Here is a 19,299-nt window from a genome sequence, read left to right on the forward strand (position 1 = left end):
TCAACGACGAACCTGGGTGCACGAATGGCGAAACGTCATTTATTCGGATGAATGCAGGTTCTGTTTACAGCATCATGATGATCGCATCCGTGTTTGGCGACATCGCGGTGAACGCACGTTGGAAGTGTGTATTCATCATCGCCATACTGGCATATCACCCGGCGTGATGGTATGCGGTGCCATTGGTTACACGTCTCGGTCACCTCTTGTTCGCATTGACGGCACTTTGAACAGTGGACGTTACGTTTCAGATGTGGTACGACCCGTGGCTCTATCCTTCATTCGATCCCTACGAAACCCTACATTTCAGCAGGATAATGCACGACCATGCTGCAGGTCGTGTTCGACTGCTGCTCTGGCCAGTACATTCTTCAGCTCTCACCAATTGAAAACGTCTGGTCAATGATGGCCGAGCAACTGGCTCGTCGCAATACGCCAGTCACCACTCTTGATGAACTGTGGTATCGTGTTGAAGCTGCATGGGCAGTTGTACCTGTACCTGTACACGCCATCCAAGCTCTGTTTGACTCAATGCGCAGGCGTATCAAGGCCGTTATTACGGCCAGAGGTGGTTGTTCTGGGTACTGTTTTCTCAGGATCTATGCACCCAAATTGCGTGAAGATGGAATCACATGTCAATTCTAGTATAATATATTTGTCCAATGAATACCCGTTTATCATCTGCATTTCTTCTTGGTGTAGCAATTTTAGTGGCCAGTAGGGTATGATTCGCTTGCATTAGTAAGCTGCAGTATTCAGTGAACGCTACTTTTCCAGTATGTCCCTTTCAGGATCAGTCTATTTGTTTATTGAAGAGTACAGCCATCCTCTCTATAGGTTCTTATTGTGCGTGTGTGTGTGTGTGTGTGTGTGTGTGTGTGTGTGTGTGAGAGAGAGAGAGAGAGAGAGAGAGAGAGAGAGTGAGAGTTTAGTCACCGCGCTATCCTCATGCTTCTTTATTTCCTGCTGTACATTTATCCATGCCTGTAACTGATGGTTCTGGTTGCAATTTCCAGCGGTTTTAGGAAATAGCCAGTTTGTTTTCATTTGCACTTTTCTAGTTGGCGTTGGTGAACAGAAAGATAACGGGAGCATTTCGCCTGGCTGACATGGTGAGAGTGAACACCTGCTCACCTTCCTTTCCCGCGGAGCAGACCAAGTACATATACAGTGTTTTAGGGGTATAAGTGCAGATATTGTCATCATTAGGAACACAACATGTGTTAGTTGTTTTTTCTCTGCAGTTAAATCCCGCGTCCGGCCATCCTGATTTAGGTTTTCTGTGATTTCCCTAAATCACTCCAGGCAAATGCTGGGATGGTTCGTCTGAAAGGGCACGGTCGACTTCCTTCCCCATCCTTCCCTAATCCGATGAGACCGATGACCACGCTGTCTGGTCTCCTTCCCCAAAAACAACCAACCAACCAACCTTGCTCTTGCCACATTTCATGTAATAACCAACCTAAAACATATACTCTTAATAACTAATATTCTGCAAAAGAAGTAAATACGAAAGCAATGTTGGTCAGAACGTTGTCCTCCATTATCAAGAAAAATATTTACACCTACACGCCTAATGTCCTGTGTATTTATACGTAATCATTCATTTCATAATACAGCAGCAAGTTCCCTGCAATTGCTGTGGAAGGTCTAGGAACTGGAAGTGAGAGTAGAAGGGCTACACCAAGGAAATTTTTATACCACGCTAGTAACTAATTTTATATTTTTAAAGAGAGTACTGCACCAAAACAAAATCTGTGTTAGTTTATAACCTTAGGCTTGACAATAAACACGCTCAGATAATTCATAACAAAAATACTGTTCAGGCAGTTTACGATTGGGAGCTGGGCTCTCTCACCCAGAGTGGACGTGCGCTGCACGTGGTAAACATAAGAATTTCACATAGTAAATTGACTGCATATGTTAACTACAACATGGAAAGCGCAACTCTCAGTAAACATGGCACAAAAACAAAAAAAATTATTGGGACAAACATCCTCTAATTGTAATCTTCACGTGTTTAAGCCAAGTATTATGCATATTTATGCGATCGGGAATGTTCAGTAGCAGCCAAGCTACATGTACATTTAACAAGTAAGCGTCAGCAAGAAGCATTAGAGATGAAATCATAGGAGGCAATGTTGTGCAACCTTAGTAGGGACAAGATCTGACTATTCGGGAGTAGGATCTCACAGTCTGAGACTGTGTTCCGAGACAAACTTCCGTCACAATGTCCGCAAACGTGACGTCAGATCCGCCTAGCAACAGCGATCTGAACGCCCATTGGATGAAAGTTTGGATATATATATATATATATATATATATATATATATATATATATATATATGTGTAGGAAACGCACGGTCGAGTAACCGGGGTGGCTCTAAAAGAACGGTCGCGAGGACATATTTCAGCTGTTAAACAGGATATAAAGTGAAGTTATTAGTTATCAGAACGCCACATGTCGTGGGCAGTGTCTATCATCATGTAAAGTCAGAAAATTGTGTTAATGTGTTGTAAAGGGTCGAAAATAACGGCGTAGCCCAGAGCCGCCATATTGCAAATTCTGATTCTGTGACGTGTGTGACAAAGTAATTTCTGTATTAAAACAAGTATAGTACAAACGTTGTTAGCAATTAACAACTGGCATCCCTATACACTCCACCTACGTAGAACCTGGCGACTAAGCGCTACTACTGTGCTACGAGGGACTTAACGAAGCAACAAGACAGCAGGTTAGTGATACCGCCCAGAGAAGCACTTCCTTCTCTCTACAATGTCACTGAGGGCGTTGTATAATCTCAGAGAGGATGTCAACCCCACCATTTTCTGAGCTCTGAACAACTATTTTGTTAAAAATTTGATAATATTAAATAAAAGAACTATAAACATTCAAAGTTCGTAATTTTTTGTTATGCATATTTCAAATAATAATTTTGATATACTTGGCTGGGGCGGATATACAGTGTGGTTATAATTAAACTTTCGCTGCTTGAGTCAGTGTAGATGTAAAACTATTTACAATATGGGACACAACTTTATAGGAATGATGTTCGGACTGTGTTCTGCTGGATTTGTTGTTAGTAGTGTTAGAGTCATGACTTGCTAAGGGCGCTAGTACCGGTATGGCGACACAGGCTACAAACACAAGCATCTGTGTGCATTACGGTTGCAGACAGTCAACATGAATCCGGACATGGTGAGCAGGGCTTTTGCTCGAAAAGCTCTGTTGTCAAAACGACAGCAACGGTGCTGCTGCCTTCACGTGTATCGCGACGCATTAAATGAATACGGAGAGGTCCTCTTCCCAGACCGAAGTTGAAGAACATGTTTCGGAAGTACGAATTAACCGATGAGTTGAGAATTGCTCCTGGGAGAGACCGACGGCCAACTGGGCCACAAATTGTTGAATAAGTTACTGTTCTCATGGGTGAGAATGCTGGACTCAATGTGCAATCTTCAACCAGTGCATAATTGGTGTCACGGCAGCTAAACGTTCCACGGTTCATCATTCGAAAAGTGCTGAGAACAAAATTGTGAAACGGTATGCAGGCTGTAGTGGATGCAGATGGTCATCACGCTGAACATCGTTTGTAACCTGGGACGAAAACACGGTATGCAATTAAGGGGGGTAGGACGTCAAAGGGGCCGACTTGGAGCAGGAGAGGCACCACAGGACATTTTAATTTGCACTGTCTATAATTTTACAAATAAATTCATAAAACTTTGTCAGCATGACCAGGAAGGATTCAGAATTCACACTTATAGCAGTGGAAGTTCGAAAACATAACGAAGTAATTTTTTTTACATCTGAAATTTCATAATTTTTTTCACTTACTGATGGCAGCATTTGTTGCTATAGGTACACGTTTCTTCATAAGTAAGAGAGATTCTCCGATGAATTTTGCACAGCATACAAACCATAATTAAAGGTGTATGAAACTCTAGAATTTTCCAAATCTATTAAAAACTGTGGTAAAAATTGAGGTAATTAACTATAACATTTGTGTTTTTCCTAAACATGAAGTTTAGAATATAACAGCTCATTCGTTTTTTCATAAATTAAATAAATTCTAGAGTTTCATACACCTGTAAGTATGGTATGTATGCTGTGCAAAATTTATCGAAGAATCTCTCTAACTTATGAAGAAAAGTATACCTATAGCAACAAATGCAGCCATTAGTAAATGAAAAAATAATGAAATTACGCACGTAAAGAAGAAAATTATTTTGTCATGTTTTCGAACTTCCACTTCAATGAGTATGAATCATTAATCCTTCCTGGCGATGCTGATAAAGTTATATGAACTTATTTGTGAAAGTATAGACACTGCTCCAAGTCGGCCCGTTTGACGTTCTACCCCCCTTAACAAACATTGCGCTCTCATGTCGAAATTAAAATGTTTCATCCAGCGGTTTATTCGTTATTTCTCTTCTGCGTGATCTGGCAAATGTTTCTACGAGGTTTCATTGTCCTACGGTGACTCGTTGTTCGAGGAGGAACTCTCAATTGGCGAAAATTTAATTCTAAGTCCTGTACATGCATCAAACCGATTGACAGATTTTTATAAATTGCTAGTGGAGACGTAACTAGAGCTACACAGCTTTGTTCTGACCCAAGGAACCCAATGCAGTTTGACAACTTAAATAAATTCAGGTTAGGTTACTCCAGTCTCTGTTTATGGAACACTGAACAGCTGAAAGCGAGTGTTTTTCGCTTTTTCTCACCTAATTAATTGTCTTTATTGGTCCGCTAGTTGTGCAGTGGATGAAGTCGTCAACAGCTAGTCTCTTAAATGCAGCTGGCCTCGCTCTGCCACAAGCCCAACCCTTCAGGCTTTAGCATGTCTTTTCAAATGCCATACCGTGAGTGTGTCTCCATCAAACAGCTGGTGTGGATTTTTCGAGTAAAAAACGATAACGGTCGCGTTTAAGCTCGTTCTGCACACCAGATGTCAGTCATTTTCCACCAGCCAGTGAGTGTTCAGGTGTCTTTTTGAACGCTCTGCTATGGACGTCGCAGCCAGTGTGAGCATTAACCCGATCGTCAGTGAATTATTTACTGAATCCTCATTGCCATGTTCTATAAGTTATCATGGCTCATGATGGAAGTAAACGAGAAATCTGCATAAGCAAGAGAGAGACATAATTTTCAGGATACACGCTTTCTTCACGCACAAAGCCCCTCTATGTAGGTACCGCAAGTGTCGCCTGGCACCGGCAACACTGCAGCCCCCATCTGTGCCTCTAAGTGCGCGGACTGTCACCGTTCGTGAATGAGATTATAATGTTTTGCGTCTCCACTATCAATTGATAAAGAGCAAACCTGCCATTCGGTTTGATGCGTGTACAGGATTTAGAATTAAACCTTAGCCACTTGAGAGGACCTCCTCGAAAAACGAGTGACCGTAGGACAATGAAACTTCATAGAAACATTTGCAAGATCTGTAGAAGAGAAATAACGAATAAATCGCTGGAAGAAACACATTTTAATTTCCGCATGAGAGGGCAATGTTTTTTGATTGCATACCATGTTTTCGTTCCAGGTTACAAACGATGTTCAACGTGACGACCACCTGCATCTACGACAGCCTGGATACCGTTTCACAACTGTTCTCAGCACTTTTCGAATGATGAATCGTGGAACGTTTTCAGCTGTAGCAAGAAAACTCCAAGACAGACAGAGTGAGCCTCCGCAAACAGCATTCTAAAGGCAGTCGTGCAGTGCAAGTTGTATGTCCTTCTGGGATGACATAGCACTCGTTGATAGGTACAAAAATACAACAGAGAGAACAGCTCCATCGATATGTGCCAATAAATAGCTCATCTACCTCTACAACGCAAGCACCTAAAAGATGTTCAATGCAAAATCTAAAATTATCAGTGTAGTTATCTGTGTATTCCTTCTTAACATTAGACCAATTTCAAAACCGTCTTCTTCACAGGATGTAATGAACCCTGTAAATTACATTAGTAGTTACAAAAATATTTTAAACAGAACAAAGTAACTGTACCCAAAAGACTATATGGAAAGGGTACTCACTTGTTACTTCATATAGTGATTAGGTACACTGAACAAAGCCAAACTGCTCTTCTCATATGAGACATTAATCTTAAGAACACAAACAATCACACACCATGATTTAGGTTTGTAACACAATCGTCTTACAGGTGTGCAAATCAAATGCCAAGTCTAGTGACCAATTGACATGAGGTTCTTGTCGACGTAAAGGTTGTTTATAATAAAATGCAATGATGGCAGCTGGATTACAGCAGCAAGTATATGACAAATAGCGAAAGTTTACTACCTAAATATGCAGGCTCTAGTACTAAGGAAAGCTAGCCGCATGAGGCCCCAAATCTGTGCACTTTGAGTGCTCAAAGCAGTCTAGGCACATTACTTACATGCACTCATTTACCGCCCTCTGCGACTTGTTTTCCTTAACGCTAACGCCTGTGCGTTTAGGCGGCTGACTTTTGGTGTTTGTCATATATATATTGTTTTAATCCAGATTCCCTCATTATGTACTGTTGAACACAAGTCATCTTTTACGTCGACAAGAGCCATATGTTAATTGGCCACTACATTTGGCATGTGATCTGCACAACTGTAGTACTATAGTGCTGCAGTCCTAAGTCACGGTTTGTGATTATTTGTGTTCTTAAGATGTATGTCTTATATGACAAGAACCGGTTTGCTTTATTCAGTGTACTTTATCAGCATGTGATGAAATAAGCGAATACCCATAGCTTACAAACTTTTAGCTAGAGTTGATACTACCTTCTGTTTAAAATATTTTTGTAACCACTAATGTAATTTTAGAGTCCATTACATCTTGTGAAGAAGCCAATTCTAAAATTGCCGAAACCTATGTCAAGGGTTACAATAAACCTTTATTTGCAACTTGTTGGCTGATTTTTTTATCTCTCTCAAAGGTTACTGTACGTAGTTGCTGAAGCTACAGCCAAGTTTAAAATTTTAATATGTGACAATTTAATATCGCCTTTACTTTCAGGGTGATTCGTATTTCTTCAATAACAAACTCTAAAGTGGGTCTCTACTATATATGCGCAGTGTGAAATTAAACTAAAATACGCAGCAACGCTTGTGGACTGGATGAACGTTCACAGCCAGGCAGCCATATTGCCAAACATCGCATGATTTTCACCCGATTTTTTGGACTTTTGACTGATCAAATACCGATTCTTGTGATATGCAATTTGCTCACACATGATAGATCTGGAGACAGATCGAGACCAGGGGATGGATTGTTTTGACTCTGTCGCTTGTGTTTGATGGATAATATGAAATCCAGAGAGCATCTCATTCGCAGCTAAGACAATCTTTGTGAAACGTCTGACGTGAGGCGCAGCTTGGTGCGCGTGAATCAGATCTGGCGGTAATTCTGGTGGAATACGTGTACTGTGAGTAGGCAAGTAGTGCAGTCTGACTCTGGCACAGCACATATGTACATTACCTGGTGTGTGTGCACGTGTGAATATGAGAGGACGCCAAATTAATTTTTGAAGACGAGCCTTAGCTGACATCAACTTCACTGCCGTATCCACTACAATACAGAAGTAAGCCTCATTGCTAAATATTGAAATGGTATCATACACGACTAACAGTTTTGATGCAGAGAATATAAGAACTAGTTTTATGTTCAACGAAAAAGTTTTTGCTAAGCTGTGCGTCTTACACAATTCACATTCATAGCAACGTTAATTTGCTTCTTCCAGTTAAAAGTTGCTGTCCACAAGAACAGAGATTTGTATTTCGTTTGTGGCAGCAGGGAAATCTGTTTCTGACTGAAAACAAAATTGACAATCTATTGCTTAAGATCAGGCAGGGTTTTGAAAAAGTGATTCTTTAATTGTGTTGCGCAGTGTACTTTCCTGGTCAGTTTTATTTTGCTCACTTTATAGTCCTGCCATTCGTTAATACAGCTACATGGCGTGGTCTTAGAGGAGTATGTAACAATACACCAATTGAGTTATTAGACTGTGGGACGAGACTTACCTTGAGTGGATTTGTGGTGAAGAGAGTGACTTCATGTCCTCTCTGAAGCAGAGCTTTTGTTAAGATATGGAAAGGCTTCTGGTGGCTGATGGACGCCGTTGGAACCACCACCAATATCTTTGAGGCATGACACAATTTGGCCAGCATCGATAGTACAACAAACGTGTAAAACAATTGTTCTAGAAGTAAAAAAGTATGAAGATACACACAAATAGTAAATATATAAAGACATTTCAAGCAAACAGTGAATATTTTTTAACTAGGCAGTAAAACAATTTACCGAAATAAGTGTTCATAGAAAGATATTTGTCCAGTTTGCTATCGTACATAATTATAGGGATGTCTCTACACGGAAATTAATACTGTGTTCAACAAAACAAAAAAAATCACTTGTCTTGTATTTTAAGTAAAAGTCGCTTTATATACGTTGTTTGATAATGAGGATATCTCGTGCTGGGGGAGGTGATTTGCTACTTACTTCCTCTGAAGAGCTAGGAAGTGTGGATTTGTATCGTGTGGTACATTGCCAAGAGTGCTTATTCTGTGTGTGGAGCAAACATCGCTTACGCTTGATTTTAGCATGTAGTCACAATGATCGTCAGTATGCATCAGAAGATATCATGCATTTAGAATTTTATAAGGTTGCGGGATTTTGTTGTTTGGAAGAGTATGGAGATACGTAATGTACACTTGTGGTTCCTCTGATGAGCAAAAGAACTGACCTCAAAACTTACAATAACATGGTTCAAATGGCTCTAAGCTCTATGGGATTTAACATCTGAGGTTATCAGTCCCCTAGACTTAGAACTAACTAATTAAACCTACCTAACCTAAGGACATCACACACTACCATGTCCGAGGCAGGATTCGAACCTGCGACCGTAGTAGCAGGGCGGTTCCGGACTGAAGCGCCTAGAACCGCTCGGCCAGATCGTTACAACAATAAACGCTACATGAATTTGACAAGATGTAAGTCGCAACTCATCACCCAATAACTCAGAAATTATAATGTCTGACTAGAATAACACACTCATTCGTATCTGTATAAATGTGCGAGACAAAGGAAAGCTCACACGTCTCGTTGATGGTACATTTTGTCGAATGAATACATTTAATGAAGGCCATTAACTAGAATACACATCGTCAAACAAGAAAACAATAAGAATTACGAATAAACACATGAATTAGCATTACTTATCACACACGTGACATTAATCCTCACATTAGAACGCTTCTGGACATTAAAACTACTACACCAAGAAGAAATGCAGGTGATAAACGGGTATTCATTGCACAAATATATTATACAAGAACTGACGTGTAATTACATTGTCACGCAATTTAAGTGCATAGATCCTGAGAAATCAGTACCCAGAACAACCACCTCTGGCCGTAATATCGGCCTTGATACGCCTGGGCATTGAGTCAAACTGAGCTTGGATGGCGTGTACAGGTACAGCTGCCCATGCAGCTTCAACACGATACCACAGTTCATCAAGAGTAGTGACTGGGGTATTGTGACGAGCCAGTTGCTCGGCCATTGACCAAACGTTTTCAGTTGGTGAGAGATGTGGAGAATGCGCTGGCCAGGGCAGCATTCGAACATTTTCTGTATCCAGAAAGGCCCGCACAGGACCTGCAACATGTGGTCGTGCATTATCCTGCTGAAGTGTAGGGTTTCGCAGGTATCGAATGAAAGGTAGAGCTACGAGTCGTAACACATCTGAAATGTAACGTCCACTGTTCAAAGTGCCGTCAATGTGAACAAGAGGTGACCGAGACGTGTAACCAATGGCACCCCACACCATCACGCCGAGTGATACGCCAGTATGGCGATGACGAATACACGTTTCCAGTGTGTGTTCACCGCGATGTCGCCAAACACGGATGCGACCATCATGATGCTGTAAACAGAACCTGCATTCATCCGAAAAAATAACGTTTTACCATCCGTGCACCCAGGTTCGTCGTTGAGTACACCATCGCAGGCGCTCCTGTTTGTGATGCAGCATCAAGGGTAACCGCAGCCATGGTCTCCGAGCTGATAGTCCATGCTGGTACAAACGTCGTCGAACTTTTCGTGCAGATGCTTGTTGTCTTGCAAACGTCCCCATCTGTTGACTCCGGGATCGAGACGTGGCTGCACGATCCGTTACAGCGCGTGTTTTAAAAGAGTTTTTCAAAGGGAGATTGTCTCCCCATATGCTCCAGACGATCGCACGATTTCATCGCCAGTAGAAGGAAAGGTGGCCTGTGTATTAGCTATAGGAGCTATTGTTAGCGTATTTCCTAAGTGCCACGGAAGGAACAGTCGGCAGAAAGTCGACCGGTTCTGTGTCTCTTTCAAATGATCTGTTGTGTGTTTTTGATGGCTCTGATCGACACCGACCACCCGGGTAAGGTTAGGAAGTGTCACCACAAGTAGCATTAGACTAACTGACCACCTTTCTGTTTCTAGTCAACCATCGTCTCAAATCAAGACATGAATGACAGTTCCTATCAATGAAATGAGAAAAACATTGGAAGACATGCGCGGAAAAACGGGCTAACCCTCACATGTAAAAGCTCAGAGATATGTGCTGTCGACTGTTGCTGGATACGGGAACTATCAAGACTGACATTGGCCTCACCCCTAAGTGATATTTAGGGGTGAGACCAATGACAATTTTGATAATTCCCGTAACCAACAACAGATGGCAACACTTATCTCTAAGTTTTTACATTTGAGGGTTGGCCCCTTTTCCCGCGCATGTTTTCATTTGTGTATGAAATTCCATCACAAAGTTAATACACGGTAAAGCAATAATTCAAATTGAAGTTTTATAAGAGATTAGAAACAGTGAAATATAATGTCTCTTGTTATTAAGACCAGCATTCAAGTGGGATTTAGAGTACACTATTTCTTTAATTATACTCGTTATGGTCAACCAATTGGATCATAGTTGTATGGTATGGCATGACTAGGAAATGGAATGGCGGGAGATGCACAGAGGTGATCAGCCAATAGTAGACAAAATATAGGTTACGGAAGGGTGAATAAATGTTTAATTGAAAAAAAATGTTCAAATGTGTGTGAAATCTTATGGGACTTAACTGCTAAGGTCATCAGTCCCTAAGCTTACACACTACTTAACCTAAATTATCCTAAGGGCAAACACACACACACCCAAGCCCGAGGGAGGACTCGAACCTCCGCCGGGACCAGCTGCACAGTCCATGACTGCAGCGCCCTGGACCGCTCAGCTAATCCCGCGCGGCTTTATTTGGGAACTGATGTTAAAAGAATTGGTGGAATTCAGTCTCAGACTCCAGAGAGTCCAAATGTTTATACTTTCGTTTGTAAGTGGACTTGGGTCTGGGACTCCACGGAGTCTGAACTCTTCTTGGCTGTTCCGTTTCGGTTTTATTGGACGACTTCAGTCTGGGACTCAAGAAAGTGCAGATGGTTATTTGTGTCTGTTTCCGTTCGCCTGAGTTGGTAATTTCAGTCTGGGACTCGAGATTCCAAATGTATCCACTTGTAATGAACTTTATCGTGAATGTGTTTAAACTGTTACGCCTTTGAGCATTCACTGGATTTATCTACACTTAGAATACTTATCCCAGCGGCATTATATACTAGCAGTAAAGTTGTGTTGGGAAGTGTAGTCAGACTTGGGAATAGTAACAACAGTTTATCGCAAATTGTAACAGAGACTGTCATTGACTGAGATAATTTATGCAATTGACAGATAGTTACTGTTAAATAATTAAGAGCACTATAGAACAATTTTTCGTCGTATAGTTCTATCCAACTACTTAAATTTATTTATAACACGTCCAGTGGACCTGCTAGTCATCGTAAACATTAGTTCATCGTAAGGGAAACAGTTTTGCAGCCGCATGTGTTTGAACTCTAAACAAAATCTGACGACTTATTAAAATGACCAGTTTGGGCACGTTTAATCTGCCATCTTCACATTATGAGCACGATTTGGCTGCTGGTGGCGTAGTGAACAACCACATTTACGGTTGTGATCATGCGCAGCTGTTCACCACGCCGCCAGCAGCCAAATCGTGCTCATAATGTGAAGACGGCCGATTAAACGTGCCGAAACCGGCCATTTTAATAAATGACAGATTTTGCGATCTTGACCATTTATGCTATTTGATCATCACGAACATACAGCTGTTACCTCCTTACCATGTCGGTTAAAATTACAAAAATCTGACGAGCCAAATTTCAGGTAAAATCCGATCACACATTTAAGCTAAACTCCGATCTAGATTACATTCACTTCTCACTGATCCTCACTGCAGCATTGAAAAACGAAAATAAAATGGCTTTCACAACTAAGATAGATAGAGCAAACAGGGAGATTGGTTCTAAAACCACTTCGGCTTTTCAGGTGAAAAACCAAACTGTCCAATAAAAACCTAGTGGGACACATATCCCCAAGACCTGAAAAAGAGGCTCAGCGTCAAATGAGCGCGCACTTCAGAACTCGGCCGCTCTCCTATGTTCATTCACGTTACTGCTTTGTTGCAATTCAAGTTTCCATTTTGTTTCTGTGGCACTTCAGTCAGAGCGCTGGTCTTAGTCAAAGATGCTTTTTTCCAGATACTTCCGACATTAAATTACAAGCTTCTGCTACACGCCTACATTTGAGTTTTACTTCACGGCAAGGCTAAAATTAGCAGGCTCTTTACGTACAGAATGTGTTATTCTTTGTGCCTCGCGGAGTAACATGGGAGGCTCCAGCTGAGTGCCATCGCTCCTTAAAAAGACGCACAGATCATCCACGTTGTACTGAGCATACTGGCTATCGCGGCCAGCCCATTCAAAATTCGTATCCATCTTTTTCACACTAAATTACATACCAACTGACCTTATCCTCGTCATCTTTTACCCTGCACCACCTATAATTTGATTGACTCATCACCGTTTCCTGCCTTTTCCGTTCTGTTACTGAAAAGTATTTGCGGCAGTGTAACTACACCTACCCATGCCGCCGCCTCTACGGCTGCCGTCGTGCTCCTTCGGGTGTGGACCGCATATGAAACGCACACCCCCCTCCGCGACCCCACTCAGAAGCTTAGCCGATCAGCGCATCCCATCTCATGATGATGACATGTCTGTTGCCGAAATATTGTGTCCGTTGGACTCTGTGAACTCGTAATACACCCGTGGGTTTACCATGGGGGGATGGGGGGGGGGGGGGGGGTTTCATCAACAAATAGTTATCAAGAGGAACTGTACTGCCAAGACTTTATGCAATCCCTAACATCCAGAAAGACAGAGTACCGTTATCACTTTAGGACATGGTGTAGAAAAATATCTGAGGATGGTCATTACTGACTGAAACCGGTCATCGTCAAAATAAAAACTGAAAAGCAGCTACAATCGCTTACAAGGGAACCTCCCCATCGCACCCCCCTCAGATTTAGTTATAAGTTGGCACAGTGGATAGGCCTTGATAAACTGAACACAGATCAATTGAGAAAACAGGAAGAAGTTGTGTGGAACTGTGAAAAAATAAGCAAAATATACAAAGTAAGTAGTCCATGGGCCACATAGGCAACATCATGCACAATGTAAGCTCAGGAGTGCCGTGGTCCCGTGGTAGCGTGAGCAGCTGCAGAACGTGAGGTCATTGGTTCAAGTCTTCCATCGAGTGAAAATTTTACTTTATTTATTTTTGCATAGTTATTATCTGTCCGTTCGTTCATTGACGTCTCTGTTCACTGTAATGAGTTTAGTGTCTGTGTTTTGCGACCGCATCGCAAAACCGTGCGATTAGTAGACGAAAGGACGTGCCTCTCCAATGGGAACCGAAAACATTTGATCGCAAGGTCATAGGTCAACCGATTCCTCCACAGGAAAACACATCTGATATATTCTATACGACACTGGTGACGGCATGTGCACCACATGACAGGAATATGTTGTCGACCCACCTAACTTGTAGACTTGGCGATTCTTCTACCTTCCCCGATTTAGGTTTTCTTGTGGATGTGATAATCACTCCCAAAAAAGTGATGAAAACATAAGAGTTTGTCACATAAACTGAAAATAAAAAATAAAAATTTTCAGTCAATGGAAGAATTGAACCAAGGACCTTTCGTTCCGCAGCTGCTCACGTTACCACGAGACCATGGCACTCCTACGACCCTATTGTCCTTGATGTTGCATATGTTCCCATGAACTACTCAATTTGTATATTTTGCTTATTTTTTCACAGTTCCACACAACTTCTTCCTGTTTTCTCAATTGATCTGTGTTCAGTTTTTCAAGGCCTATCCACTGTGCCAACTTATAACTAAATCTGAGGGGGGTGCGATGGGGAGGTTCCCTTGTTAGTAGTGAAAAGGTGTCAGGACCAGATGACATACCTATAAGGTTCTATAAAGATTATGAGAAAGAACTTGCTCCCCTTCTAGCAGTAATTTATCGTAGATCGCTTGAGCAAAGAAAGGTACCTAACGACTGGAGAAAAGCGCAGGTCATTCCTGTTTTTGAGAAAGGCCGTAGGACAGCTCCACACAAGTATATACCTATATCGTTGACGTCAATCTGATATAGATTTATGGAACATGTTTTATGTTCACGATGTTTTATGATCAGGAATTACGACGTTTTGGAAAATGAACGTCACTTCTATAAAATTCGACATGGATTCCGCAAACAGAGATGGTGCGAAACTCAGCTCGCTCTCCATGAGATCCACAGCGCAGTGGACAACGGCGCTCAGGCTGATGCCGTGTTCCTTGATTTCAGTATGGCAACTGACACCGTCGCGCATTGCCGTATAATGGAAAAAAATACGAGCTTACGGAGCATCGGAGCAGACCTGCGATTGGATTCAAGACTTCCTTGCAGATAGAACTCAACACGTCGCTCTTAACGGAACAAGATCGACAGACGTAAAGGTAATATCCGGAGTACCACAGGGAAGTGTGATAGGGAGGTTGGTGTTTACAACATATTTAAATGATCTAGTAGAAAGCGTCGGATGCTCTTTAAAGCTATTCGCAGATGATGCAGTTGTCTATACCAAAGTAGCAACGCCAGAAGATAGTAAGAATTTGCAGAACGACCTGCAGAGAAGTGATGAATGGTGCAGACTGGCAGTTGACCCTGAACGTAAATAAATGTAACATACTGCGCATACATAGGAAAAGGAGTCCACTACTGTACAGCTACACTATTGATGACAAACAGCTAGAAACAGCGCCTGCCGTAAAATATCTAGGTGTAACTATTCAGAGCGACCTTAAATGGAATGACCACATAAAATGGATAGTGGGAAAAGCAGACACCAGACTCAGTTTCATCGGAAGAATCTTAAGGAAATGTTAGTCATCCACAAAAGAAGTGGCTGATAAGGTGCTTGTTAGCCCGATTCCTGAATATTATTCATCTATCTGGGATCCCTATCAGGTGGGACCGATAGAGGAGATAGAGAAGATCCAACGAAGAGCGGCGTGTTTCGTCACGGGGTCACTTAGCTGGTGAGAGAGCGTTACGGAGATGCTAAGAAAACTCCACTGGCAGACATTACAAGAGAGGCGCTGTGCATCATGGAGAGAGTTAGTGCTGAAATTTCGGGACAGCTGTTTTCAGGAGGAGTCGAACAACATATTACTTCCCCCCGATATATCTCGCGCATTGACCACGACGAGAAAATCCGAGAAATTAGAACCAATACAGAGGCTTACCGGCAATCATTCTTCCCATGCACATTTCGCGAGTGGAACAGAGTTGGAGGGATCAGATGGTGGTACCGAAAGTATCCTCCGCCACACACCATTATCTGGCTTGCAGAGTATGATGTAGATGAAGAGCGTGATTCCAACGCTGGACGTAGCAGTTCTAATTTTCAACGCAGAAGCGCCAAGGTTAGTGCTGAAGAGTGGGCAATGGGGGGGAGGGGGGGGGGGGTCCTTTCGCTCTTGTGACACGTGAACGGTGGCGTTGGCCAGAATTGTGGTGAAATTGGTGCTAGTGTCAAGTCATTAACCCACCTTACACATCACATACACTTCTGAGCTCTGTTTTTTCTGTTTTTTTTTTTTACTTTTTTCTTTTTTTTGCGAGTGTCAACACCTTACTTGCTGTTTGAAGCATCGCCGAGCCTGAGGATAACGTCACAGAGGCTACGCTTTTGCAGTATTACAGAGAAAGGTTGTTAGCTCCATTCAGCCAAATTTCAAACTTCTGCATTCCAAGGGAAGACAAGGAAGTGACTCTTTAATTGCATTTCGCAGTGTATATCAGTTGAACATGGAAAGAAAGAAATATTACTATTAGTAGTGTTAATTTTTAAATTAATGTTACCAATGCACGCAAAGTGGATAAACCTGTGGAAGGGTTTAAGACATCAATACAATCATATTACAATATAGATTTTTTCCATTATAATATTGCTTAAGTTCCTAAGCCTTGAATTGTTTCCAACGTCCAGTTCCGTGCCAACGTTACAGCACAGCACCCCAGTCTATAAGGGTTAACAGATCCTGTAATTAATTCTCCATAATCTAACGAAGCGAGACATGAGCGTTTCCTAACATATGCCACGTAATGTGACAGAAGTAATACTACACTACTGGCCACTAAAATTTCTACACCACGAAGATGACGTGCTACAGACGCGAAATTTAACCGACAGGAAGAAGATTCTGTGATATGCAAATGATTAGCTTTCCAGAGCATTCACACAAGGTTCGCGCCGGTGCCGACACCTACAATGTGCTGACATGAAGAAAGTTTCCAACCGATTTCTCATACACAAACAGCAGTTGACTGGCGCTGCCTCGTGAAACGTTGTTGTGACGCCTCGTGTAAGGAGGAGAAATGCGTACCATCACGTTTACGACTTTGATAAAGGTCGGATTGTGGCCTATAGCGATTGCGGTCTATCGTATCGCGACAATGCTGCTCGCGTTGGTCGAGACCAAGTGACTGTTAGCACAATACGGAATCGGTGGGTTCAGGAGGGTAATACGGAACGCCATGTTAGATCCCAACGGCCTCGTATCACTAGCAGTCGAGATGACAGACATCTTTTCCGCATGGCTGTAACGGATCGTGCAGCCACGTCTCGATCTCTGAGTCAACAAATGGGGACGTTTGCAAGACACCAACCATCTGCACGAACAGTTCGACGACGTTGGCAGCAGCATGGACTATCAGTTCGGAGACCATGGCTGCGGTTACCGTTGACGCTGCATCACAGACAGGAGCGCCTGCGATGATGTACTCAACGACGGACCTGCGTGCACGAATGGCAAAACGTCATTTTTTCGGATGAATCCAGGTTCTGTTTACAGCATCATGATGGTCGCATCCGTGTTTGGCGACATCGCGGTGAACGCACATTGGAAGGATATATTGGTCATCGCCATACTGGCGTATCACCCGGCGTGATGGTATGGGGTGCCATTAGTTACAGGTCTCGGTCACCTCTTGTTCGCATTGACGGTACTTTGAACAGCGGACATTACATTTCAGATGTGTTACGACTCGTGGCTCTACCCTTCATTCGATCCCTGCGAAACCCTGCATCTCAGCAGGATAATGCACGACCGCATGTTGCAGGTTCTGTACGGGCCTTTCTGGATACAGAAAATGTTCGACTGCTGCCCTGGCCAGGACATTCTCCAGATGGCTCACCAATTGAAAACGGTTGGTCAATGGTGGCCGAGCAACTGGCTCGTCACAAAACACCAGTCACTACTCTTGATGAACTGTGGAATCGTGTTGAAGCTGCATGGGCAGCTGTACCTGTACACGCCATCCAAGCTCTGTTTGACTCAATGCCCAGGCGTATAAAGGCCGTTATTACATCCAGAGGTGGTTGTTCTGGGTACTGATTTCTCAGGATCTATGCACCCAAATTGCTTGAAAATGTAATCACATGTCAGTTCTAGCATAATATATTTGTCCAATGAATACCCGTTTATCATTTGTATTTCTTCTTGGTTTAGCAATTTTAATGGCCATTAGTGTAAATACTGGGGATGTGTGACACATACTGGTTAAAGCAGTCAACAACATGGCAAATTGTCTTAGAATGACGGACAGTGTGTGAAATTACTGTGAGAACGTGTTTGCACTATCTTTCAGATAATGTAACTTATTTTGGTGGTCGATAATCATGTAATGTGTTATTTGATCGTTTTAAATAAATATAGGAGCGGAGAAAACATCGACGCTCGGGGTGGATAATAATCCTGCCAGGGCTACCAGTCAGCTTCATCTGAAATGAAACTCATACTTCCACGAATATTGCAGGTGTTATTTTTCTATTTTGCATAAAAACGATTATTCATCAATTTAAGATGGAGAAAAATCAGTAGAAGCATCGTAAGGTTCATGTGCATATAATTGCAAAGCAGATCCGCACTAGGTACAGAGTAGTTCAACAATGTCATATCGATGAAGTTGTAACGTACTAACTACGTCTGCCACATATGCGCATTCTCATCCTCAGGTAAACTATTGCGAGTGCAACATAGTAATGAGAGGTCGCATTACAAATGTTTGCTGAGTGAATGAATTAGGGCTGGGAGTGGGGGCTAATCATTTCGTTAATTGTTTTGGAACTCTCTTTCATGTTGAAATTTCAACTCGGCAGACGATGGAGTACCTGAACGTAGGCGGCGTGAGCCGCGACGCCAACTTAACAATAAAACGGACAGCATGGAGTGTACATGTATATGTTGCCGACTAAAAAGTTAAAGCTAAGCATCAGTCGTTGGTTTGTGTTCATTCTAGGCTGGTGTTAACCTTTTCTCGTGCCAGGCCAAATTTTTTAAAGCCGACAGTGACATGGCTCGGATCATTTAAAAGATAGTTTCATAGGCCTATTAGAAGGCGCGTTGACTGTAAATGTGGTTTCAGAATATGTACAGCAAGTTTGGTTCAGCGGTAGAACTTTTTAATTTTTCTGAAGAGTGTGTGTGATTGTCGGATGAACCCAAATTAAGTTTATTGCAGTTCATGTTAATTTTTACACAGTGAAAAGTCTGCACTAAGTGGAAGTAGAGAGAACTGTCTATTCTTTTAAGTTAGGCAGAGTGGTCCTTGTATTGTAATACATCCGAAGTAGTGGAAGTTTACTGAAAGTAGGTGCGTGAGAATAAGCAGTAAAGTGCAAAATTAGGATTTTTATTTCAAACTGAAAAACAGTCTGGGTTGCAAAGTTATTTATTTCAGTAACGTTATTCCCCGTTTTGGGGCTTCATTAGATTGTCTACAAAACAAGAAAATAATCCATTGCATACAAACACAGGGGTAC

General features: G+C 42.2%; 1 protein-coding gene across 1 annotated transcript in view; it reads right to left on the reverse strand.

Annotated features, from left to right (window-relative positions):
- LOC126456972 (UDP-glucosyltransferase 2-like) overlaps positions 1-19,299 on the reverse strand; it is a 96,687-nt gene that overhangs the window by 74,334 nt on the left and 3,054 nt on the right. Inside the window, exon 2 of the mRNA XM_050092916.1 lies at positions 8,021-8,199. Within this exon, the coding sequence (XP_049948873.1) occupies positions 8,021-8,199 (179 nt within the window). The remainder of the gene's footprint in view (positions 1-8,020; positions 8,200-19,299) is intronic.

The sequence above is a fragment of the Schistocerca serialis genome, chromosome 2 (genome assembly GCF_023864345.2).
Source record: "Schistocerca serialis cubense isolate TAMUIC-IGC-003099 chromosome 2, iqSchSeri2.2, whole genome shotgun sequence".
Classification (NCBI taxonomy): Eukaryota; Metazoa; Arthropoda; class Insecta; order Orthoptera; family Acrididae; genus Schistocerca; species Schistocerca serialis.